Source organism: Ranitomeya variabilis, chromosome 3 (assembly GCF_051348905.1).
Source record: "Ranitomeya variabilis isolate aRanVar5 chromosome 3, aRanVar5.hap1, whole genome shotgun sequence".
Lineage (NCBI taxonomy): Eukaryota > Metazoa > Chordata > Amphibia > Anura > Dendrobatidae > Ranitomeya > Ranitomeya variabilis.
In genome coordinates, this window is record NC_135234.1 from 408,555,004 (window position 1) to 408,582,755 (window position 27,752).

The window sequence follows — 27,752 nt, forward strand, 5'->3', positions numbered from 1 at the left end:
GGGGCTTATCTACAGCATTCCAGAATGCTGTAGATAAGCCCCTGATGCTGGTGGGCTTAGCTCATTCTCGATTTCGGGTGTGACAAGTTCCCTTTAAGAGCATAAAAATTTGAAGCTCAAAATTTGCATCAAATTAATTTTTTGTATAAATAAACTGTTTCATAAATATTTCAACCTAAAGCTACCACTTATATGAAGTACAATTTGTAATGAAAGAAAAAAAAAAAATCTCAGAATCCGTGGGATCTGTTGAAGCATTCGAGAGTTTTATCACATAAAGTGACACCGGTCAGAATTTAAAAATTTGGCCTGGTCAGGGAGGTGAAGATAGGGTTCATTGAGAAGGGTTTAACATGTAAACAATGGTAAAAGGTTCTCTTTTATGTAATCTAAACTGGTCTACTGTTTTATGATTTGCATCTACTACAAATTTTCACATTTAAACATTTAATGTTAATAAAATCTGACCGAAGCAAAAGGTTCATTACAGTACCATCATAAAAGTAATTTTTTAACATGACCCATTGCATGGTAAAACATTGACTTAACATATAAATCATCTAAAAAAAACTTTGGTGTCTTCAAGAAAATCTTTCATTTATTGCAATATTTTTAGATACAGCATTGTATTTTACTAAATAATGTCATCATTTCTCAGCAAAGTTTGTATTAGAAAAGAAAGAAAAGCATACCAGAGCGGGATATGGTTCTGATAGCATAACAATTCAATATTAAGTTCTTTTAGTGTGACAGCGGATGTCTTATTTATTGCAAATAGAAATTTAGAAGAAGTAACAAGACGTAAATATGATATTTATTAACATCAGTCCTTATATAGAGCATACAAATCATTTTGATGTATTAAGTCACAGTTTCCTTGCTCATCTGAGTTTACAATCTTATTCTTATCAGAATAACTTTTCCAAAGGAGATAGTGAAATGGCGTCATTGGTATTAAGATACTGTTTGCAAAAATTCACAATATATTAACCTGAGATTTTCCTTTGGTTGTTTTTAAATACTACTTAATAACCTTAAAAAGAGACAACATTGCACTTTCTCATTATAGTCTTTTTTTACCTATGTATTTTAGATTATTAAATAATTGTACAGCCATAGTATTGAAATGTAAAAATAACTTAAAATATATTAATATATTCTACACACTTTAATAAATTCAATATATAATTATTTCTTTATGGTTATTTTACATAACTTTAATTACATTGCGATTGTTTAGATAGTTATAATACAAGGTTGAATTTGGAGATGGTCTATTAAACGGTTAATCCGGAGCCACCTCCACTGTATTGGGAGGTGAGCAGGGCAGGCGGTATCATGCCTACTGATATGCATGCAAGCTCGTTGTCTGAGTAGGTATCAGTGATATCACCTGCCAACACACCTCGAAAAGTAGATGTGACCGAAACAGTATTAACTCTTTAATAATATAATGACTAAGGTGCGTTCTGTCACAAATTTAGTGCAAAGCGAAGAAGAAGTAAAATGGTATATTTAGTGGACACGGTTTCGGATATATTTTTTTCTAATGCCCATATGTACATCCAATCTGTTCAGTATTTTTGACAACAACTCAACATGAGTTTAAGGTAGAGTCTCAACCACTTTAGGATACTACTGTAAAATAAAATGCAAACAATGAGATCAGCAAATATCTGGTATGAGGCAATACGGCATCTACGCCTGAAGTAGTGATTGTTCTACCATTCAATTCTTGAATAGGCCTGAAATTCTCAACCATTTGTAACAAGTTATCACCGTATTTTAGGCTTCCATAGAAAGCATCAATCTGTAAAACAAAAACAATGAGAACATAAGCTTGTCAGATATATACACTAATGCTGGGGTATTTAACCCCTACACGCTGCAGCCCATTTTATTTTTTCCTCACCTTCTTCCCAGAGCCATAACTGTTATATTTTTCTGTCCACATAGACATATGAGGGCTTTTTTTTTGTGCGACAAGGTGTACTTGAAAACAGGAAAAAAATTCCAAGTGCAGTGATATTGTGAAAAAACCCAATTCTGATAATGTCTTTTAGGAATTGTTTCTACCGTGTACATTTTTAACTAAAAAAGACCATGCAATATGATTCTCCTAATAAATACGATTATGGCAATATCAAACATGTCCAGATTGTTTTATTATTTCAGTGGTGAAAAAAAATCTGAAATTTGCAAAAAAAAATTGGGGGCTTGTGTCACCACTTTCCGAGACCGTACTTTTTTTTATTTTTCGTTCGATGGAGCTGTATGATAGCTTATGTTTTGCGGGGCGAGACAACATTTTTATTAGTATCATTTTGGTGTAGATGTGACTTTTCGATCACTTGTTACAGCATTTTTTATGGAATTGTGGTGATAAAAAATGTAATTTTGGAGTTCTTGAATTTTTTTCTGTTTACATTGTCTACCGATTTGGTTAAACGTTTTACATTTTGATAGATTGGACTTTTCTGAACTTGGTGATACAACATATGTGTATTTTTAGTATCTTTATTTTCAATTGGGGGAAAGGAGGTTGATTTAAACTTTTATATATTTTTTCCCAAAAATTTGTATTTACTTTTCACCGATGGGCTGAAGTAAGGACACTTGCGCTCGTGAGCAAAGTAAAATGCTGTTGTCAGAGATTGACATCGGCATTTAACAGGTTAACAATTGTGGATGGAGCTCTGCTTCGCTCCACCCGCGATTGTTAGCAGCAGGTTCTGGCTGTGATAAACAGCCATCGCCTGCTGGGTATGGAGCGGGCTCTCTCCAAATCAGACCTTTAATTCCTAATGATCATCTGCATAGCACCCTAGAGTTACATGTATTAGGTTATCAATTAAATTGAGATTTATGTACAAATTGTGTGAATATGTTTGTGGAGATTGATTTGCAATTATTTTAAAACAATTTACCTGGGCTTTAGACAGCTCAATTGGTTCAGCAAACACTGTCCATGTGACAGTCTCATCACATTCAGGAGTAGTAAGTGAGCCTTCATATCTGTAAAAAACTTTCAGATCTCTTGGAATCAAGTCTTGTAGCTTGACTTTAGAAACAGTAGTAATGTTGCCTGAAATGCAAACAAAAAATAAGGTTATTTTGTTTTCTAAATAATTGAATATTTGCTATAAAAATGGAATGACATTTTATTAAAGATGAACTGTCACACAAGAACAAGCAGCAAGGGCCATACAGACAGTTTCACTACATATACACTACCGTATATCACTATACAAGGTTTGACCTTGATAATACCAAAATCTGTTATCCATAACGCTAATGGAGTTATTCCAAAACCAACATTTAGAACCTCTCTACAAAATAGATTCTAATTGTATGATTGCTGGGAAGGCCAGGTTGCTGAAACCTTGAGCTCAAGAAACATAGGTCTAACAGTCCATTGTAAATGAAGTGAGTGGTGGTATTTATGACCACCACTTCTATACACAATAGAGTGGTGGTCACACATACTGTTCCATTTAAGGCTACTTTCACACTAGCGTCATACGACGCACGACGAATTGCGTCGTTGCGACGTACCGAAGCAAGCAGTGAAAGCGCCGCACAACGGGGGCAGCGGATGCTGTTTTTCAATGCATCCGCTGCCCCATTGTGAGGTGCGGGGAGGCGGGGGCGGAGTTCTGGCCACGCATGCACAGTCGGAAATGCTGGACACGACACACCAAAAAACGTTACATGCAACGTTTTTTGGTGGCGACGGTCCGACGCAACACGACGCAACCATCGCACGACGGTTGCGACGTGTGGCAATGCGTCGCACTGCGTCGCTAATGCAAGTCTATGGAGAAAAAACGCATCCTGCAAGCACTTTTGCAGGATGCGTTTTTTCTACAAAACGACGCATAGCGACGTGCAGTGCACGACGCTAGTGTGAAAGTAGCCTAACAGAGAAGACTGTGGGACCCCACTTTTCGTAATTGGTGAAGTTTCCAAAGGAAGTACCTCCAGTGATCCCCTGTATTTTGTTAATGGAACAACCCCTTCAAGCGCTAGACCCTATGTAAACGTTATACCTCTAGAGGGAACTCACTTTGACTTCATGCTGTGCCTTTAATAAGCACAGTACATTGCATGATCAAAGCTTTAGGAACACTTTCATGGAACTGATCTTTGTGGGGGGGGGAGATACACTATATCTAATGAATGTAAGGGGGGGAAAGTCACATAATACACTTTCCTGTGACAGTGTTTTCTTGGATTCTTTGGTGGTTAATAATTTTGGGAAGGTAAATGCTTCAACTTTCATAAGACTATTAAGTAAATGTACTGAGCCACTTGGCTTGCATAGGTCATGGTACATATGTCATATAAATGGGATTGCAAAGTAATCCTATTATTTGAACACAAGAAATAAAAGTAAAGAGAATTTCCAAAATAGCCAATAATATTCTGAAAGGTTGTGCAATAATTATACAATGATTATTCACTACAGAAATTACATATCTACTCATTTAAATGTAGTTAAATGCTGCATTTAAACCATTAACTTCTTACAATCATAATAAATATGTGTTTGTCTGGTTTCTTATTCAACATAAAGTCACTGAAAATACTATATGTATAGTAATAAATTCTGTAATACCCTCATAGATGATCTTGCTGAGGCCATTAACTAAATTAGTGTAACCATCATTGGATTTACCCTCCTGCAAAGAGAATGGAAAATGACATATATGTATTATATTGCAATAAGATATAATGAAAACATATTTGGATTGATATTTTATTCCCTAATACTCAACTAAATTCACTCTCTATGTGAAGTGCAGACGTAGCGGTTGCCACAAAAAACCACACCAGTATATTAAAAATAGCATATGACAGGTGGGTAGCCCTATTACACAGTTTTTGTATTGGGGCAAAGGAGCTTTAAATTAATTAAACTACTGTAACTGTATTGAACTCCTTCAATCATATTACTTTTAATCTTACTATGACCCTATATATACTGGGATTTGTTATGAGATGTCAGGCAAGTATTTCCCTCCTTATACTGTCAAATCATGGTCCTCTTGAAGTGTGAATGGGTTATTGACCCAAAACGTTCCTTATAAATTGGATAGGGAATAATGTGTAGATCTCTGCCACCAACCCCACCCCCCCAAGGCAATCCCGAGATTGGAGCTTTGAAAACCCATGAGCAAGGCTCTGCAGACTCATGCTGCCTGGATTGTCTTGAGGACTGCCAGTAATTGTTGAGCTCTGTACTTGGCTATCCCACAGGCAATGAATGGGGTAGATTTTGAGCATGGGTACCGTTACTCCATTCAGGATGAGCCTTCAAAGCCTTGTTTCCAAGCTTCTAAAGCTCTGATCATGGTATTGCTGGGGGTCCCAGTAGTTGAACGCCCCCTGCAATCAGAAAAATATCCCATATCCAATGGATAAGGAACACCTTTTTTTAGAGGAATAATATTTTAGAGGGGTTATCCCCATAACAAACAAACAAAATAGATAAACACTTGTCACCCTTTCAAATATTCACAGGATAATTGACAAATTTCAAATCTGATAGGACCCCTACATTATTATTAGCCCTTATTATTGTCTATAACAGGGCTAGCAGGGAAAGGCAGGGAAAGCCGTCAAAGAGTGGGGGCATCACATCTCCTAACCTACCAGTGTGCCAACCTCCACTGTGAGGCAGAATCAGCCATAGGTTAAGAAAAAGGGATGTATAGATATCTGGAAGTTCACTCTTCCTAATCGTCTATCCTTTCTTTGTCAGGCTATTTTGCCTCTACCATGTACTCACCTTAGACAAAGTCTACCACATTGTATATATTGATTTTTCATCTCTAATTATACGCCTGTCAGACAGCCAGATAAGACAGAGGCAGCCGCTGACGAGGGCAAGCACCACATCTGATATCTTTTAGAGTGCCAACCTCCACACTTAGGTAGAATCAGTCTACGATATTAGTAAGGGGCTTTGTAGGTGTTTATAGACTGTTAGCATATCTGGATATAGTAGTATCTTTATTATGTGGAATTATCCATGGTCTGATTTTAAATAATTTTGTATCTTATATTTTCACTTTAGCTAAGAGTTTGTTACACTGAGTTTTGGTGTGCTTTAAGAAATCAAAAATATTAAAAAGATTATTTTAAGGGATTATATGTTCACACACATCAATTATTTCCCTTGTTTCATATACCGATTTTCTACAAAAAAATATTCCACTGTGACATGTGCACATACACATTTCTTTTCCATCTGCAATTATTCATGCACTTGACGACTTTTAGCTTTACATCTCTCAAGTCAGAATTTATAACAAAGTGATCAAATTAACTTATCTTACTTTATGTTTAATCAAAGTTCATTAATTAGTTCCAAGAACATTAATGCCTTCACACTGCAGCCATTTATCGTTTTCGCTTTTCTGTTTTTTGCTCCCTTTCTTCCCAGAGTCATAACTTTTTTATTTTTCTGTCACTATGGCCATGCGAGGGCTTGTTTTTTACTTTTGAACAACACAATTGGTTTTACCATGTCATGAACTTGAAAACAGGAAAAAAATTCGAAGTGCCGAGAAATTGCAAAAAAAAAATGAAATTCCACAAGTGTTTTTTGGATTTTTTTTTACCATGTTCACTAAATGCTAAAACTGACCTGCCATTTTGATTTTCCAGATCATTAGGAATTTGTAGATACCAAACATGTATAGATTATTTTTTATTTGACCCCTTCAAGACCTTGCTCTTTTCCGTTTTTGCGTTCTCATTTTTCGCTCTCCTCATTCCCAAAGCCATAACTTTTTTATTTTTCCGTCAATATGGGCATGTGAGGGCTTGTTTTTTGCAGGACAAGTTGCATTTTTGAACGACATCATTGGTTTTAGCATTTCATGTACTAGAAAATGGGGAAAAAATTCCAAGTGCGGTGAAATTGCAAAAAAAGTGCAATCCCACACTTGTTTTTTGTTTGGCTTTTTTGCTAGGTTCACTAAACGCTAAAACTGACCTGCCATTATGATTCTCCAGGTCATTACAAGTTCATAGACACCAAACATATCTAGGTTACATTTTATCTAAGTGGTAAAAAAAAATTCCAAACTTTGCTTATAAAAAAAAAAATTGCGCAATTTTCCAATACCCGTAGCGTCTCAATTTTTCATGATTTGGGGTCGGGTGAGGGCTTATTTTTTGCGTGCCGAGCTGACATTTTTAATGATACCTTTTTGGTTCAGATATGTTCTTTTGATCGCCCGTTATTGCATTTCAATGCAATGTCGCGGCGACCAAAAAAAGTAATTCTGGCGTTTCAAATTTTTTTCTCCCTATGCTGTTTAGCGATCAGGTTAATGCTTTTTTTTATTGATAAATCGGGCGATTCTGAATGCGGCGATACCAAATATGTGAAGGTTTGATTTTTTTTATTGTTTTATTTTGAATGGAGCGAAAGGGGGGTGATTTAAACTTATAAATTTTTTTTATTTTTTTCATATTTTTTAAAACTTTTTTTTCACTTTTGCCATGCCATAGAAGCTGGCATAGCCTGATCGGCTCTGCTACATAGCAGCGATCATCAGATCGCTCCTATGTAGCTGAATTGCAGGCTTGCTATTAGCACCAACCACAAGGTGGCGCTCACAGCAAGCCAACATCAGTAACCATAGAGGTCTCAAGGAGACCTCTGGTTACTATGCCAACACATAGCTGACCCCCGATCATGTGACAGGGGTCGGCAATGCGCGCATTTCCGGCCCGATGGCCGGAAGCGCCGGTTAAATGCCGCTGTCAGCATTTAACTAGTTAATAGCAGCGGGTGAATCGCGATTTCACCCGCCGCTATTGCGGGCACATGTCAGCTGTTCAAAACAGCTGACATGTCCCGGCTTTGATGCGGGCTCACCGCCGGAGCCCACATCAAAGCAGGGGATCCGACCTCCGCAGTAATAGTTCGGTGGAGGTTGGTAAGGGGTTAAATTGTGAAAAAAAGTCCATAGTTTGTTAAAAAAAAGATTGCATCATTTTCCGAGACCCATAGCGTCTCCATTTTTCGTGATCTGGGGCTAGGCGAGGGCTTATTTTTTTGTGCGCCAAGCTGATGTTTTTAAAGACACCATTTTGGTGTGGATACAATCTTTTTATCGCCCATTATTGCATTTTAATGCTATGTTGTGGCGCCCAAAAAACGTAATTCTGGCTCTTTAAATTTTTTGTTCACTACGCCATTTACCGATTGGACTAATTCATTTTATAGCTTGATAGATTGGGCGATTCTGAATGTGGCGACACCAAATGTGTATATATATATATATTTTTAAATTGTTTCATTTTGAATGGGGCGAATGGGGGGTGATTTGAATTTTTATATATTTTAATTTTTTTAATATTTTTTAAAACTTTTTTTAACTTTTCACTTGATTCAATAGTCTTTATGTGAGACTAGAAGCTGCGATAACTTGATCGCTTCTGCTGCACACAGGCGATGATCAGATCACCTGTGTGTAGCAGAAATGCTTACTTGTTATGAGCACTGACCACTGGGCGGGGCTCATAACAATCTGGCTACGACAACTATAGAGGTCTGCTGGAGACCTCTGGTTCTCATGCCAACCCATCGGTGATGCGCTTCCAGCACGGTCACATTAATTGCCACTGTCAGAGATTGACAGCGGCATTTAACGGGTTAACATCTGTGGGTGGATCGTGATTCCACCCACGGCTGTTAGGGGCACATATCAGCAGTTCAAAACAGCTGAAATGTGTTGGGAAAGATGTGGGCTCAGCGCCGTAGCCCACATCAAAGGGTGGGACACGACATGTGCCGTACATGTACGGCACATGTTGTGAAGGGGTTAAGAAGTAAAAGAAAATAGAAAAGGCTAAGCAGAAACAGATAGATACAATGGTTACAAAACAATAATAAATGAATAAGGCGTGACCACTCCCCCCAATCCCAAACATAAGTAGCATTAGAAACAATGAGTCGAGTACTCAGTTCCTTTTAATTCAAGCATATTAACTTACTTTAAAGAAGAATCCAAGCACTCCATAATCTACACTTGTGGTGCTCCCGCCGCTAGGTTCTGATCTTGCCTCCTTTTTAGTGTGTACTATATGAAGCTGTATTAGAGACATGAGTTATTGAAAGTGGGATCATCTTACTAAAAGAACAAGGCTATCCTTACTTATTAAAAGGGCTAAAGAAGTCAAAATATCAGTTACCAGCAGGAAGCACAAATAATGATAAAACAAGGAATTAGCTAATTTGCATAATACTGATGACATGCAAGAGCTATTCACCTAGGACATACTAGGACATCAGGGACATACATAGTGGCAGACAAAGCTGTATTCCTAACTCAAACACCATTTTATTCTATATATTGGGCGAGCAAGTGAAAAGGGAATTAAACCCAAGTTTACATGGGTACCTGACAGAGAACAACGTGTTTGACACCATAAGGAAGATGAATGAGCTTAATTATAAAGCTACATTTAAATTTTAGGTCACTATCTTGATACCTAAGGCATGTGTTATTGATCCAAGGCTTTTAGTAGTAAATGTACAAAAAAGTAGCATGATCCAACACCTTTTATCTAATTAAAAAAATAAATCTTCTTCATGTAAACCATATTAAAAAGTCCAAGCTGAAACTGAGATAGCAACATCATATACAGTATATATATATATATTTTTTTTGGTTTGTTTGTTTTAATTGTTTATATTTTGAATGGGGTGAATGGGTGTGATTTGAACTTTTATATTTTTTTATTTTTTTAATACTTCTAAAAACTTTTTTTTAACTTTACACTTGCTTCAATAGACTCCATGGGTGATTAGAAGCTGCAATCATCCAAACGCTTGTACAACCCCTGGCAAAAATTATGGAATCACCAGCCTTGGAGGATGCTCATTCAGTTGTTTAATTTTGTAGAAAAAAAGCAGATCACAGACATGGCACAAAACTAATGTCATTTCAAATAGCAACTTTCTGCCTTTAAGAAACACTAAAAGAAATCAAGAACAAAAAATGTGGTAGTCAGTAATGGTTACTTTTTTTAACCAAGCATAGGGGAAAATTATGGAATCACTGAATTCTGAGGAAAAAAGTATGGAATCACCCTGTAAAATTTCATGCCCTCCCCAAAAACCTGCCTCAAATTAGATCTGCTCGTAAGTCTGCATCTAAAAAGGAGTGATCACACCTTGGAGAGCTTTTGCACCAAGTAGACTGACATGAATTATGGCTGCAACACGAGACATGTCAATTGAAACAAAGGAGAGGATTATCAAACTCTTAAAACAGGGCAAATAATCACGCAATGTTCTAAAAGATGTTGGTTGTTCACAGTCAACTGTGTCTAAAATCTGGACCAAATACAAACAACATGGGAAGGTTGTTAAAGACAAACATACTGGTAGACCAAGAAAGACATCAAAGCGTCAAGACCGGAAACTTAAAGCAAAATGTCTCCAAAACAGGAAATGCACAACAAAACAAATGAGGAATGAATGGGTGGAAACTGGAGTCAACATCTGTGACCGAACTGTAAGAAACCGCCTAAAGGAAATGGAATTTACATACAGAAAAGCTAAACGAAAGCTATTATTAACATCTAAACAGAAAAAACAAGGTTACAATGGGCTAAGGAAAAGCAATCATGGACTGTGGATGACTGGATGAAAGTTATATTCAGTGATGACTCGCGAATCTACATTTGGCAAGGTGATGATGCTGGAACTTTTGTTTGGTGCCGTTCCAATGAGATTTATAAAGATGACTGCCTGAAGAGAACATGCAAATTTCCACAGTCATTGATGATATGGGCCTGCATGTCAGGTAAAGGCACTGGGGAGATGGCTGTCATTTCATCTTTAATAAATGCACAAGTTTATGTTGATATTTTGGACACTTTTCTTATCCCATCAATTGAAAGAATGTTTTGAGATGATGACATCATTTTTCAAGATGATAATGCACCCTGCCATAGAGCAAAAACTGTGAAAACATTCCTTGAAAAAAGACACATAAGGTCAATGCCATGGCCTGCAAATAATCCAAAAAGAAGTTAAACCGCACCCAATAATCAAACAGCCTCCATGTGCATAATGGCGCACGTCATATACCAGGGGGTCCAACCCGGTTACAAGTCCATAGCAAAAATAGAAAAAAGACAGCGCCACAACGGACAGTGATGATAGTCTTACGTTTTTTAATCTGCCTCCTGCGGCGACGTTTCGGTCCAATGACCTTGATAAAGGTCATTGGACCGAAACGTCGCCGCAGGAGGCAGATTAAAAAACGTAAGACTATCATCACTGTCCGTTGTGGCGCTGTCTTTTTTCTATTTTTGCTATGGCCTGCAAATAGTCTGGATCTCAATCCAATTGAAAATCTTTGGTGGAAGTTGAAGAAATGGTCCACGACAAGGCTCCATCCTGCAAAGCTGATCTGGCAACAGCAATCAGAGAAAGTTGGAGCCAGATTGATGAAGAGTACTGTATGACACCCAATAAGTATATGCCTCAGAGACTGCAAGCTGTTATAAAAGCCAGAGGTGGTGCAGCAAAATACTAGTGATGTTTTGGAGTGTTTTTCTGTTTGTTTGTTCTTCACGATTCCATAATTTTTTCCTCAGAATTGAGTGATTTCATAATTTTTTCCCTATGCTTGGTTAAAAAAGTAACCATTACTGACTACCAAATTTTTTGTTCTTGATTTCTTTTAGTGTCTCTTAAAGCCAGAAAGTTGCGATTTGAAATGACTTTAGTTTTGTGCCATGTCTGTGATCTGCTTTTTTTCTACAAAATTAAACAACTGAATGAACATCCTCCAAGGCCGGTGATTCCATAATTTTTGCCAGGGGTTGTACTACATAAAGCAGAGCTTCAGCCCTGCTCTGAGTAGCCGAAATGCTCACTTGCTATGAGCGCCGACTGCTGGGTGGCGCTCATAGCAATCCGGCAATGACTACCACAGGGGTCTGCTGCAGACCCTAAGTTGTCATGCCAACCCATAGGCGACCCGCAGTCATGTGACACGGGCATCTATGAGAGGGATTAGTGAAACGCTTCCCGCAGAGATTGACAGCGGCATTTAACAGCCACGGGTTGATCGCGATTTCACCCGCGGCTGTTAGGGGCACATGTCAGTTGTTCAAATCAGCTGACGTGTGCTGGGAAAGATGTGGGCTCAGCACCGGAGCCCACATCAAAGGGAGTGACACGGCATGCGCCGTAGAGGTACGGTGCATTTCATGAAGGGGTTAAAATCATATTATCTAAAATGTTTTTCTATTTTATTCATTATTATTTTGACCATATAAATGTGGAAAATAATAAGGCAAGTGAGAATTTTGACCATGTCATTATTTTTATGCAGATTTTTCAACTCTGTATAAAACTTTTGCTTCCTGTCGCGGCTCCTGCACAGGTGTTGTAGCTGTTTGCTTTCTGACCCAATGTCAGACATGCCAGATCACCAGTGAGGCCAAATCAGGAGGTTAGGCAGTATTTTATACCATTTACAACAAATGTAACTCATGTAGCCCCCCCTTATTACCCCGGTTCATGCTGACCTTTATTTCTCACATACCCAGAACATGCTGTGGCTGACTATTAAGAACATATATGATAAGTATAAAATCCTTGAAGAGGAGCCTTCCAGACTACTGCATCATGACTAAACACATTCTAGCAATTAAAGGCAAAAGACAATTAAAGGCAAAACATTAACCCTTCTATATCACAGGCATACTTTATCTACCCTGTTGAGGGCAGAGCAAAGTACTGCAGTGTGCAGGCGCTGGGAAAGGTCTGAGAGGCCCGGTGCCTGCACACTGCAGTACTTTGCGCTGCCCTCAACAGGTCAGATAAAGTATGCCTGCATCGGAGCTGCAACAGGAAACAAAGAAGAGGACGACATCGTATATTGATGGGAGGCGCCGGACCCAGACCTGCGACGCCCATCGGACCGGACCGCACTGTGACCGCTTCTGGGTGAGTATAATCTAACGTGTCTTTCTTATCTTTCAGGTTACATCGGGGGCTTATCTGCAGCATTACAGAATGCTGTAGATAAGCCCCTTATGCCGGTGGCCGCAGTTTATAGGGCCAAAATTAGGTGACAGATTCCCTTTAAAGATGAAAGAATAATGACATAACCCCTTTCCTTCCCTGACCTAAGCCCTATTGAGAACTTGTGAGCATTTCTTAAATGGGAGATTTACAGTGACGGTAAAGAGTACAACTTTCTATACAGTGTCTGGGGGGCTGTGGTTGCTGTTGCCCAAATAGTTTGTCAACAGAATAAGAAACTGAAAGACTCCATGGATAGAAGGTTTATGACTGTTATTGAAAAGAAGGGTGGCTATATTGGTCACTGATATTTTTTAAAAAATGTGAGATGTCAGATGAAAATCAACAATTGTGATTGGAAAATTTACATTTTTCATTTTAATTGCAAAAACTCTTTTTTACGGATTCGGTGAAGCTGGACATTCTTTTCTTTTATAGGCTATATTCGCCCTAGAAAGAAAACAACTCTACCACTACAAAAACTTTTACTTTCTTAAATATTCAGATTTCAAATTTATTAACCTTTTGGATTGATCAACAGCACAGTAGTTGTTCAATAATAAAATGAATCATCAAAAATACAAAATGCTTAATAATTGTGCACACAGAGTATAACAATATCTTACCTCAATTGGATATTTTTTTCCATTTAGACTATGTTCTGATCCAGACTTTTCTTTACTGCCCCAGTGAAAGTGGAGCTGTGCAGCTATGTATGTACCTGAAAGGCCTCCTCCAGAAATTTGTATAGTTTCTTTATCTTGACTTATCCCTAGTTTAGCTAAAAATAAAATATCGACAATACTTATCATTATTTCAACACAAAGCGTGAACTAAAGTAATAATATAGATTTCAGTGCCACCAAAAAATACTGGACATGTTCCAATTCCATATATTCTTAGTACTACAATATACTGTAACTAGAAGTTAGCCAGTTTATTTTACATAGTACATTAAATATCTAAAGTCCAGTATAGTATTTTAAAGTTAAACATTGTAAATGTTTCACAATTTGGAAACAGAAAACCAAAAGAAATTAGTATATTATAGAAAGATATGACTGTCTGAATAACCAATACATTACAGAAATTATACCACTGTAATAGAGTAGAGAAAGGAGTCAGTTTTGAACATTTCTAAAGATGAAACGCAAAATGGTTTTGCATATATGCATCCAAATGCATATCAAAACTAAATACAACACTTATATAGGGCTTAATTAAACATAGATGTGTACTAGGGCAGATGCAGACGACCATTGATTATTTTGTCCAAGAGAATTGGGACGATTATGCAAATAACACCCTGATCAGAATTTGATCATAGCGTGATCCGTTTCTTTAGTATGAGAAGAAGCTGGAGAAAATAAATTTATCAATCATTCCCATTCCATTAGTGCATGGAAATCTAACTGCACTCACATGTCATCCGAGTGCAATCCAATGTTTCCCATGCACTCATTAACTTGCATGGGCAAGTACGATCCAAACATTGAATCAAACGCGGGCATGAAACGATATTTTCCTTGGACCAGGGTGTTCCGAGAAACAGAATCTGACGTGTAAAGCTCCACAGAGTAGCAGTGGTTCAATGAGATCCTACGTTTTGTTGGATCGCACTCAGATAGAAAATACCCTAGTCTGAAACCTAGATGTAGTGAAGTCTGAAATCTTGTGTCTGCACTGGAGATATCCCTTCCCTCTGCTTCAGTTGTAGGATTGACAGCTTTCACAATTCACAAACATGGTACCTGACCGCTGCTCATGGAGAAGAACTGATGCTTTAGTAAATTTGGTAAGTATTGTGATTATGATAAGCTAACATTTTCATATTAGTTTTTGCGCTAGAGACATGTACCACTTATCTTAATTTAATTTTTTGTTGTCCAATTTATATTTGTGAATACTTTTATGCCCAACAATGACAAAAGTATTTTCGGAGTGATACCTTAATTGTTTAACCAGAAAAATATATATGCAAGCTTTCTTTTCTGGTAAGCAAATAAAGGTATCACTCCGAGAATACTTTTGTCATCGTTGGGCATAAAAGTATTTAAATCAATTTTTCTGGCTAACACAGTCCCACAATATAATTTGTTATTTTACATCAACTTATCTTTAATATTTGTGGCTATTTGTGACTAAACTGTCCAGCACAAGCTGGTGGCCAATACTGATCATTTCTATAAATGTTTATTTTTTCTCTCCAATATTGCAGAGTTGGTGGGTTTTTCCTGGTGTGCTGCTTTAGAGCTGTGCTGGGTACTTCCTGCTTTCTGCTCTTCCTCCTCCTTTATAGCAAGCAGTGGTATATCTTGAAGCTCTAGGAGCCCCAATGCCCCTAGGACCCACTTAGGTTCTAGGGCTTGGGTGCTGTTGCCTCCCCTTGCACCCACTATCATTACACCTCTGAGATCAAAAGTATCCTACATAGACCTAGGCAGAAGAAATGTAAATGTAAATGATTCATTGATGGAGAAATTATGCATCCTCCTTCTCCTTCCTCACTATCTACTATTGACTTTAGTAAGGGTTGAGGAGGTTTGTAAAAATATACAGAGGTCCTGCATAGAGATAAAAAGGCATATGTTGCCGAAAGATTGAAAAGATACCAGATTCTACAACTTAAAGAAGGTGTCCACTACTAGGACAACCTCTTCTTGATTTGAATGTTTGGCGTCGATGAAATAAAAACACTTACACTCATGTCCTGTGCTTGCACTGTTCCACTGGTGTCAGTGCTCGTGTTGCTGGGGCTCTCATGCAGTTATGACATGTAAACCCTGTGCCTGATCAGCAATGGCAACACCTTTGGTCAAATGGAACATCAAGAGGAAGTGAGCAGCCAGCCACAGCCTTTACTTCCTATTGATGTTCAATTTGACCAAAGGCATGGACAGTGATGCCAGCGCTGATTGGGCGCAGGGCTCACATGTCATAACAACTGCACAAGAGCCCTGGGAATGCGAATGCCAATGCCAACATGACTGGAATGGCACCGGCATGGGAGGCGAATATGTCTTTTTATTTTATTCGCACCAAACATTCAGGTAGAGAAGGGGTTGCGCTAGTAGTGGACAACTCCTTTAAGCAAAGACAATTCTAATCATAGGTATGCTTTAAATTATCACACCCAGCTAAATGCCTGCCGGTTCTAAAATGTATTTACCATTGAACTTTGTTTAATTACTGCTAAATGAATTTTGGTTTCTTTACAGAGTTGCTCCACTACTTTTATATTGATGTCCTATCTTTAAGATAGGTAATTAATAGCCTATTTGGTAGGAGTCCAATATCTGGGCACCACCACCAATCAGCTGTGGTCAGTGCTAGCAGTGGCCAGGTGTTGGCAGTTGCCAAGCTGAACAGAACAGCTCCATCAACTGTACAGTGGTGGCTTCTAAGGTATGACAGATCTGACATATTCAGATAAATAAGTGTGGAACTACAGTAACCAGCAGCGTCCACTATACAGTTGATGGAGCTGTCCTGTTTAGCCCTGCAACTGCTAACATCTGGCTGCTGCTGGCACTAAGAAAAGCTAATCAGTGGGGGCTCCATGGGTCAGATCTCCACCGATCTGATATTGATTACTTATCTTAAGGACGGGTTTTCAAGACGAAAATAGTGCAGCAACAAGCATCAAGCATTTATGTTTCAAATATTATTAGCTAAAGTTGTCTTTAAGGCCGGGGTCACGGCCTTAAAAGCCGGAAAAAGCCGAAGACTGCAATGAATACCGCCGGAAGATAATGAGCAGCCCAGGAAGCAGATGCAGCCGGGAGACAGTGGGATGGGAGGACGCGTTGCTGGACAGGTAAGTATAAATATGTTTATTTATAATTTTATGCTTTCTTTTACAGCCCCCCCGCCCCATCCCATATCTGTAAAGTCCAAGTTCGGGGTTCGGACGTAAGTTCGCGTCATCTCCGGCCCCAAACTCGCACCTTACAGAAAAACTTGGGCAAATGCGCCGATCCTGAACATCGGGGGGTTCGCCCATCACTACTGATTGCTGCTGGATCCGTTCTGCTGCTGGGTCCGTTCTGCTGCTGGATCACTTTAAGGCCGGAGTCAGATGCAACGTATAAAAAATCGGTCTGATTCTCTCACCCGAGAATCACACAAATGTTCTCTGTATGGTGATCCATATGTAATCCGTTTGCAATGCGATGATGCGATTTCCTCGCATCTAAGGATCCGTATGACATCCGTATGGCTTTACATTTCTCACTGCTTTACTCTTTGAATTTAATGGCTCAATGGGCGGAAATGAGGAAAATGTGTGCGTATTTCTCACAAGTCACATGGATGGTCCGCATGGTGTACGATTTTTTCTCGCACCCATAGACTTGCATTGGCGAGACTCGGACGATATACGCGTACAATCGCAGCATGTTACGATTTCACTCACACTCTGAATACGCCCGAGAAAAAAAAGAGGATGTGAGCTGCCCAATAGGTTAACAGTGGTCCGAGTACTATGTGATGTTTTCTCGCATATCACTCGTCCGTGTTATATGGTAGTGTGACTCCAGCCTAACATAGAAAACGGTACTTAATCATGTACATTTTAAACTGTTGAAGTATAGATACCGATGCCATATGGATGTCACAGGGATGTAAAAAATGGACACACTAATCTTACGTGGATGGCACACGGATGAAAATTCAGATGAAAATCAGGTTTTTCATATGCTTGTCTGAACCCAGTCTGAAATGGATTGCAGATGGATTGCAGTTAAAGGGATTCTGTCCGCAGATATTTTTGCCATGTGTTCTGAGAGCAGCATGGTGTGTGAGCTGAAACCCTGATCTCAGGAATGTATCACTTATGGGGTTGTGTGTTTCTGTTTCAGTAAATTCAGTGTTTAATCAGCAGGGGATTATCACCAACTAGCTGTCCTGTGCCTCCTAGTCCAACCACACCCCCAGCACTGATTAGTAGCTATCTGCCACTATAAAATGTACACACAAAGCTGACACTCCGTGGTGAATTGTATTTATCTACATGACAAAACTTACCTGTATGCCCATTATTTGATAATTCTAATTCCAATTCCTTATCGTATCCTTCAAATGTAAATGCTATTAGATTTGAATCAAACTTGGCTTTCTTTGTAACAATGTCAATTGGAGACTGTTTTTTCCCTCCACAAGCGGCACCAATATCACTCCATTTGCTTGGCACTTATGTTAAAACAAACAAAATTATATTAATAAAATAATAATGCTCAAGTAGTGAACTCAGACAGTATATGAATGAAGGTAACAGAGCAACAGCATACGGAGCATGTACACAATATATATAGCAATAATAATAAAAATAATAATAGGTGTTCTTCAGCAAGCCAAGCAGTACCTCATACAAAATTAGAAAATAAAACTTTTATTGTAATTTTTTCAGATTATTTTGTCTAAAAATAAAGCTTTAACCCCTTCCCACAGCAGCCAATTTCTTTTTTTTTTTTGCTTCGCTTTTTCTTCTCCTTTTTCCATAACTTTTTTTTTATTTTTCTGTTTACATTGATGTATGAAGGCTCATTTTTTGCAAGATGAGTTGTACTTTTGAACGACACCATTCATTTAACCATATAGTGTACTGGAAAAAGGGAAACAAATTGTCAAGTGTAGTGAAATTCTGACATTGTTTTTCAGAATTATTTTTGTGGTGTGAAGTGTGTGGTAAAAACAACCTTTCAATATGATTTTCGTCATCAGTACAATTATGGTGATACCAAATTGTCCATTTTTTTTATTAATTTAGCGACAAAAAAAATTCAGAAATTTAAGAAAATGTTTTTTGGATGTGTCGCTATTTTCCGAAACACATAATGGTTTCATTTTTTGTCAAGAAAACTGTGTGAGGCCTTATTTTTTGCAGGGCAAGATGACATTTTAATTGATACCATTTTGTGATAGATATGAAATTTTGATAGCATATTACAGCATTTTTTATAGCATTTAGGCAACCAAAATTACAAAATTTTGGCCTTTTGAAATTTTTTCTGATTATAGTGTTTATCTATGGGGCAAATTATTTCTATAATTTGATAGATTGGACTTTTCTGGATGTGGCAATACCACATCTATATATATATATTTTTTTGTTTTCTTTATTTTTAATGGGGGAGGGGGGATTTTAACTTTTATTTTTTTATTTTTTTTAACTTTATCTCTTATACTACCACAGTATGCTGCATATAGTAAAATGCATGATCTCCATTGAAGCCAAGCCACAAGCAGAGTTTCAAAGGAGCTCCATAATGACAGGCACAAAGGTCCTCAACAAACCCCGACTGTCATAGCAACCCATAGGTGCCACGCGAACGTGTCACGGGAGCGGCGATGAGAGCATAAAATGATGCGCTTCCATGCAGACGCACTGTTACTCCTGCTATCAGAGTTTGTCAGCAGCATTTATCAAGTTAAGGCCGGCATCACACTAGGCGTATGAAAATACGGTCCGTTTTTTACGGCCGTAATACGCAGAAATTGTCCCAAAACACTGTTCCGTATTCAATGCGAGGATGCAATTTTTACGCACAAATTTATCCGTGTGTCATCCGTATGGCATCCGTATGGCTTCCTACGGCGATTTTTTTGCGCAGGCTTGCAAAATGGACATATCATGGATCCATCGGCTCAAGTATTCTTAAAAACATATATACAGTCTATATATATATATATATATATATATATGTCAATGAGACACATATATATATATTTATATTTAATTCAGCGCTAGATAGCAGAAAAGCCGGTAATTCAATTGCCGGCTTTTGCTATCTCCTTCACAAACCCGACAGGATATGAGACATGGTTTACATACAGTAAACCATCTCATATCCCTTCTTTTATTACATATTCCTCTTTACGAATGTAACAAGTGTCTCTGTGTAAAATTTGGGGTCTCTAGCTATTAAATTAAAGGGTTAAATCCCGGAAAAAATTGGCGTGGGCTCCCGTGCAATTTTCTCCGCCAGAGTGGGAAAGCCAGTGACTGAGGGCAGATATTAATAGCCGAGAGAGGGACCATGGTTATAGGACCCCCCCGGCTAATAACATCTGCCCCCAGCCACCCCAGAAAAGGCACATCTGGAAGATGCGCCTATTCTGGCACTTAGCCTCTCTCTTCCACTCCCGTGTAGCGGTGGGATATGGGGTAATGAAGGGTTAATGTCACCTTGCTATTGTAAGGTGACATTAAGCCAGGTTAATAATGGAAAGGCGTCAATTATGACACCTATCCATTATTAATCCAATAGAATTAAATTGTTAATAAAACACACACACATTATTAAAAAGTATTTTAATGAAATAAAGACACATGGTGTTTTAATATTTTATTATACTTTTAATCCACCTGAAGACCCTTGTCACCTGAAATAAAGTTAAACAAAACAAACAACAATATTCCATACCTTCCGTCGTTCAGTCTTGTCCCACGCTGTAAATCCATCTGAAGGGGTTAAATCATTTTACACCCAGGAGCTCTGCTAATGCAGCTGTGCTCCTGTCTGTAAAACTTTGTGAATGAATGGAATGCAGGGGAATGTCCTGTAGTTACCTCGAGTCGCGGTGATGCGCCCTCTGCTGGATGAACTCATATGAACTCGAGCTTGGGAAAATATTCTGAAAGTTCCCAGGCTCAAGTTCATATGAGTATTTAGCTGTGTTCCGGGACATAGTGCGCCGGCGCATGCGCACTAATCCTTTTTGGCTTTGCCCGCAGATGGGCAAAGCATACTGCGTGTGCGCAAGGCAAGATTGCCTTGCGCAGGCGTCTACTACGGAGGACAGAGCATGAACTTCAATCAAACACCCGAAAACCCCACCCATATGACCGCAAACTTGTCCCGCCAAATTCAGGTGACAGGTTCCCTTTAAGAGTTATCATGACATGAACAGTGGCTTGCATGTATGATATTGTAAAACAATTTTAAAGGGAATCTCAGTAGGATAAACCCTCGTCAGCCATCTATATGGGCATGTAGATACCTTGATATCTGCAATCTGATGTCTTATTCCAGAGAAATCCACATTGCTCTTAATATATAATGGAGATTAAAGGAGATGTTAAGATCTTTGGGCCAGACACTGATCTGCATGAGAATCTGCCTCCAGAGTTTATTTTAAATGAAAAAGGGTGCTACCAGTGTGATGTGTAGTTGCTGCTCTCTGCTGATTTAAAAGCATAGTTGTGTGTGATTATAACTAACACAGTACAGCTGAACTGAAGTTTGTCTCATTACATACACATTTGAAGCTTCATCTATCATGTTCTATTGCAAGATCAGCTGCAGAGCTGTGCTTGACTACAATTAACACTACAAACTTCTTTAGTTTTCATTTCACAGAGAGCCAGTGTGAGGGTAGGCCCAGTACAGCAGAGCTGACAGCACTGTGAGAGGAGCGCTACAACTGCAGTTTGTAATGAAGTAATATTCTGCTCTAATTCCCTTCCCCGTTACACTGGCTGCCTGTGAAATGGAAGGTGAAGATGTGTTATCTGTAATCAGTTAATCAGCTCTACAGCAGAGGAGACAGCACTATTAGGCCGGCGTCACACTGGCGTTTTAAACGGCCGAGTACAATGCGATAAAAAATCGCATTGCACTCGGACCAATGTTCAGCTATGGGGCAGCTCCCACCAGCCGACTTTTTGTCGGCCGCTTTCCTCGGTCCAAGACAATCGCAGCATGCTGCGATTGTCTCGGACCGAGGAAAACTCTCGGCTCACTCGCACCCATATAAGCCTATGGGTGGGAGTGAGACAGCGCACACCACTCAGATATCATCCGAGTGCTGTGCGTTATAAGCGGACCCCAGCAATGGAGGAGATGGAGAAATTCATTTCTCCGCCTCCTCCGCAGCTGTGCTTCAATCCTCCCTGTGCGAGAGAATGGGAGCACAGACGCATGACACTCGGCGCCTGCTCTGCTGCGAGCAGGAGCCGAGTGTCATTAGCATATCGCATCCGATGATCTCGCATCGGATGCAATACGCCAGTGTGATGCCGGCCTAAGAGGACATCTGTAGATGTTTCTGTAATGAGACAAAGATCCGTTCGGAAGACTGTGAATATAACTGTCAGCCATTACATGCTTCTCTTTTTTCTTGACTTGACATAGGCTCTGCATGGCCTAATCGTGGCTAATTTTCCTGTCTGTACACTGGTATTTATAAAAATAATTTTTGAGGTAGGAAGATACCCAGTGCCTTGGATTTTTGGATTACATGGTTCATTCCTTTCATTTAAAATAAGCTTTGGGTGCAAACTCTCATGGAGATCTATGTCTGGCCCATACATCTTAATAACTCACTTACATGTTAAGAAGTAAAAGTGTGGATTTCTCTGGAATAAGAGAGCAGATCACATATATCCATATATCATTATATTCATTTTTAATCCTACAGACAGGTTCCCTTTAACCCCTTTCCGACATTGGGCACAATAGTACACCCATGTCGGACTACCCCTGTTTGGGCGGGCTCGGTGCTGGAGCCTGCACCTTTCCAGGCACATGGCAGCTGATCTATACAGCTGACATGCGCCTGCAACAGTTGTGGGTGGAATTTAACTAGTTAAATGCCGCTGTCAATCTCTGACAGAGGTATTTAACTCGCGCTTACCGGAAGTGCTTCCCTAGTCCTGCCCATCGGTGGCCCTGTCACATGATCGCGACTCACAGATGGATCGGCATGACAACCAGAGGTCTGCAGGAGACCTCTGTGCTTGTCATTGCCAGATTGCTATGAGTGTCGTCCTATGGATGGCGCTCGCGCTCATAGCAAGTGAGCATTTCTGCTACACAGGCGATCTCATGATCGCCTGTGTGTAGAAGAGGTGATCAAAGTATTGTAGCTTCTAGTCTCCCATGGAGACTATTGAAGCAAGCAAAAAGTAAAAAAAAAGATTTTTAAAATATTAAAAAAAATAAAAAACATATAAAAGTTCAAATCACCCCCCTTTCGCCCCATTCAAAATGAAACAATAAAAAAATTAAATATACACATATTTGGTATCGCTGTGTTCAGAATTGCCCAATCAATATAAAAAAAGAATTAACCCAATTGCCAAATGGCGTAACGAGAAAAAAATTCTAAATGCCAGAATTACTTTTTTTTGTTTTGGCTGCATTGCAATTAAATGCAATAACGGGCAATCAAAAGATCGTATCTACATCAAAATGGTATCAATAAAAACGTCAGCTCGGCAAGCAAAAAGTAAGCCCTCACCCAACCCCAGACCATGAAAAATGGAAAATTGAGACGCTACAGGTCTCTGATGATCGCTGCTATGTAGCAGAGCCGATCAGGCTCCGCCAGCTTCTAGCCTCCCATGGAGGCTATTGAAGCATGGCAAAAGGTAAAAAAAAAGTAAAAAAAATGTGAAAAAAAAAATAAAAAAAAATAAATTAAATCTCCCCCCTTTCGCCCCATTCAAAATAAATCAATAATAAAAAAAATCAAACCTACACATACTTGGGAACGCCGCTTTCAGAATCGCCCGATCTATCAATAAAAAAAGGATTAACCTGATCACTAAACAGTGTAGCGAGAAAAAAATTAGAAAAGCCAGAATTAGGCTTTTTTGGTCGCCGCGACATTGCATTAAAATGCAATAACGGGCGATCAAAAGAAGGTATCTGCACCAAAATGGTATCATTAAAAACGCCAGCTCGGCATGCAAAAAATACGCCCTCAACCGACCCCAGATCATGAAAAATGGAGACACTACGGGTATCGGAAAATTAGCAAAGTTTCACCACTTAGATAAAAGAGAACATAGACATGTTTGGTGTCTATGAACTCGTAATGACCTGTAGAATCATAATTGCAGGTCAGTTTTAGCATTTAGTATTTTATTTATTTTAGCATTTATTTATTATTTAGTATTTTAGCATTTAGTGAACCTAGTAAAAAAGCCAAACGAAAAACAAGTGTGGGATTGCACTTTTTTTGCAATTTCACCACACTTGGAATTTTTTTCCCGTTTTCTAGTACACGACATGCTAAAACCAATGATGTCATTCAGAAGTACAACTTGTTACGCAAAAAATAAGCCCTCACATGGCCATATTGACGGAAGGAGGGGAGCGAAAAACGAATACGGAAAAACGGAAACTCCCAAGGTCATGAAGGGGTTAAGGGTGAAATATTTTAGTTTTTTATATAGAATTTGGTGTTAGCATCATATAAAGTCTTATTTGGATATGACCAAATTAAAGTAGATTTTGTTAACATTATTATTAACTTTTATTTCTCAGAGACTCGGATACTTGATCTTATTACCTTGACCTGGCAATCTAATTATTAGTGTTAAATTCTTACCTTTACAAGAAGAAGTGGATTTTGCCGCCTGAATATCATAGCACCATTCTGTAAGAGAGTTGAAATACAAAGTCAGGTTATCTAGAATATGCATGAGGTAACAACCAAATGACTTTTATTGGGTTGCATTCTTTACTTGATGTGAAGACTCCGTTTTCTTGATGTAACAGGTGAACTTTAGTACCCTCACAGTTATCTGATCACCTGTTTTTAGAAGTCACTGCGACGTTTGATTTTATCTGCATTTTCAATAAAAGTTACATTTTATGACACTTCTCACAATTTGCTATTGTTACTATTACAGTATCTAGTTTGTCCGATTTAATATATTTCTATCTAAGATATTTCTTTATTTTTTGCTTGTATATTACCATATACGCTTAGGCCATGTGCACACGTTGCAGATTTCCTGCGGATCTGCAGCGTTTTTTACCGTGCAGAAACGCTGCAGATCCGCAAGTGATTTACAGTACAATGTAAATCAATGGAAAAAAAAATGCTGTGCTAATGGTGCGGAAAATTCCGCACTGAAAGCGCTGCAGGTTAAAAGAAGGAGCATGTCCTTTATTTGTGCGGATCTGCAGCGTTTCTGTACCCGTTGACTTGCATTGAGTCGGGCACATCCGCAGCAAAACCGCAGATCTAAAAAAGATCTGCGGTTTTGCTTTGAGAAACGCTGCAGATCGGGAGGGGGGAAGAGTGTGTGGGTGGAGTGTGGGCGGAGACTGTGTTGGCAGAGACTGTGTGTGAGCCGGGAAGATGTGCATGTCTGTGTGCGGGTGTTTGTGTGTGTCTGCGGCGATCGCGAGGGTCTGCGGGGATCGCAGAGCTGTCGGGCATCTGTGCGGGGCTGCTGGGGGTCTGCGCCGGGCTGTCGGGGGTCTGCGGCGGGCTGTCGGGGGTCTGTGCTGGGCTGTGGGGGGTCTGCATTGAGCTGTGGGGGTCTGTGCCGGGCTGTGGGGGGTCTGTGCTGGGCTAAGGGGGGGGGGTCTGCGGCGGGCTGTTGGGGGTTTATGCTGGGCTGTGGGGGGTCCTTGGGGGTGTGTGCGCGTGCAGGCATTGTCCGATGGGACTACAAGTCCCATCGGGCTATGCCTGCTACAGTGACAGTGATTGACACATTAGCCAATGATGGGACAGTAGTAGTCCCATCATCCGGCTAATGTGTTGAATGTAAAAAAAAACACGAACATACAACAGAACGTACAAAATACGACAGTACATACAACATATAACATATGAAAGAACTTACAACATATAACATATGACAGTACATACAACATATGACAGTACATACAACATATTACAGTACATACAACATATGAGTCTATGACAGTACATACAACATACAACATGACAGAACATAAAACATATGACAGTACATACAACATATGACAGTACATACAACATATGACAGAACATACAACATGCAACATATGACAGAACATACAACATACAACATATGACAGTACATACAACATATGACAGTACATACAACATATGACAGAACATACAACATGCAACATATGACAGAACATACAACATACAACATACAACATATGACAGTACATACAACATATGACAGTACATACGACATACAACATATCACAGAACTAGTGTTGAGCGATACCTTCCGATACTTGAAAGTATCGGTATCGGATAGTATCGGCCGATACCCGAAAAATATCGGATATCGCCGATACCGATACCCGATACCAATACAAGTCAATGGGACACAAGTATCGGAAGCTATCCTGCATGGTTCCCAGGGTCTGAAGGAGAGGAAACTCTCCTTCAGGCCCTGGGATCCATATTCATGTAAAAAATAAAGAATTAAAATAAAAAATATGGATATACTCACCCATCCGGCGGCCCCTGGACCTTACCGATTGTAACTGGCAGCCTCCGTTCCTAAGAATGAGGAGTTTAGGACCCTCGATGACATCGCGGCTTGTGATTGGTCGCGTGCCGCTCATGTGACCGCTCACGCGACCAATCACAAGCCGCGACGTCATCGCAGGTCCTAAACTCCTCAATGAAACACGTACCGCACACGGATGCTGTCCGTGTGCCGTCCGTGTGCCGTGCAGGAGACAGCGCTACAGTAAGCGCTGTCCCCCCAGCTTGTGGTGCTGAAGCCGCCATTCATTTCTTCCCATAGGGGTGGAGCCGCATATTCATCACTGTAATGAGCGGTACCACGTGACCGCTCATACAGGAAGAAGCTGCGGCGCTGAGAGGAAGCAGCGAGGGAGCCAGGTGAGTATTTTATTTCCAGCGGGCGGGTGCACAGGGGGTGGGAGGGGGTGGTGACAGGGATCTTTATTTGAAACACACAAAAAAAAATGATTTTTCATATCTTCTCTCCAGCGAACGCTGCTGGAGAGAAGAAATGAATGGCGGCTTCAGCACCAGATGAAGGGGACAGCGCTTATCTCTAGCGCTGTCTCCTGCACGGTCCGTGTGGTACCCAGTCGGCACAAGGGCGGCACACAGCTGCCGCACGTGTGCCACACTGATGTGCCACGTGAGCACACGGACACACGGACACGGATAACTCCGGTACCGATTTTTCCGGTACCGGAATTATCTGGACCTGTGAGACTGGCCTAAGCATGCGTTTGCATGCATTTTGGCATGTGTTTGCACATGCAGATGATACACTGCGCATAGAAACGCTAATGTGAACCTAGCCTTAGTGATCGAGCCAATTTTGACCTTAATGATCAGCTCAAATTTTGGAAATCTGATCATTGTCACTTTATGTAGTAACTTTGGAACACTTCAACGGATCCCAGTAATTCTGAGATTCTTTTTTCATGAAATATCGTACTTCATAATAGTGGTAAAATTTGTTTGATATGACTTGCATTTATTTGTGAAAATATCAGAAATTTGTCAAAAATGTTAGAAATTTTGCAGTTTTCAAACCTTTATCTTATGCCCTTAAACCAGGGAGTTATGTTACACAAAATAGTTACATTTTCTATATGTCAACTTTACATCTGCATCATTTTTTAAACATATTTTTTTTTCGTTAGAAGAGTTAAAAGTTGACCTGCAATTTCACATTTTTCCAACACAATTTACAAAACCATTTTTTAGGGACCACATCACATTTAAAGTGACTTTTGGGGTGTTATATGACAGAAAATACCCAAAAGTGACACCATTCTAAAAACTGCACCCCTCAAAGTCCTCAAAATCACATTCAAGAAGTTTATTAACCCTTCATTTGCTTCACAGGAACTAAGGCAATGTGGAAGGATAAAATGAACATGTAACTTTTTTCACAAATATTTTACTTTAGCCAGACATTTTTTTTAATGTTACAAGGGTAACATCA

At 39.5% G+C, this 27,752-nt stretch overlaps 1 protein-coding gene across 1 annotated transcript in view; it reads right to left on the bottom strand.

The window, feature by feature from the left end:
- Positions 1 to 571: 571 nt before the first annotated feature.
- Positions 572 to 27,752, bottom strand: part of CA4 (carbonic anhydrase 4) — a 60,834-nt gene continuing 33,653 nt past the window's right edge. The window contains exons 2-8 of the mRNA XM_077296236.1: positions 24,407 to 24,454; positions 18,095 to 18,259; positions 13,696 to 13,850; positions 9,016 to 9,111; positions 4,619 to 4,682; positions 2,928 to 3,085; positions 572 to 1,810 (exon numbers count right to left, since the gene is read on the bottom strand). Of these exons, the coding sequence (XP_077152351.1) occupies positions 1,628 to 1,810; positions 2,928 to 3,085; positions 4,619 to 4,682; positions 9,016 to 9,111; positions 13,696 to 13,850; positions 18,095 to 18,259; positions 24,407 to 24,454 (869 nt within the window). The 3' untranslated portion in view covers positions 572 to 1,627. The remainder of the gene's footprint in view (positions 1,811 to 2,927; positions 3,086 to 4,618; positions 4,683 to 9,015; positions 9,112 to 13,695; positions 13,851 to 18,094; positions 18,260 to 24,406; positions 24,455 to 27,752) is intronic.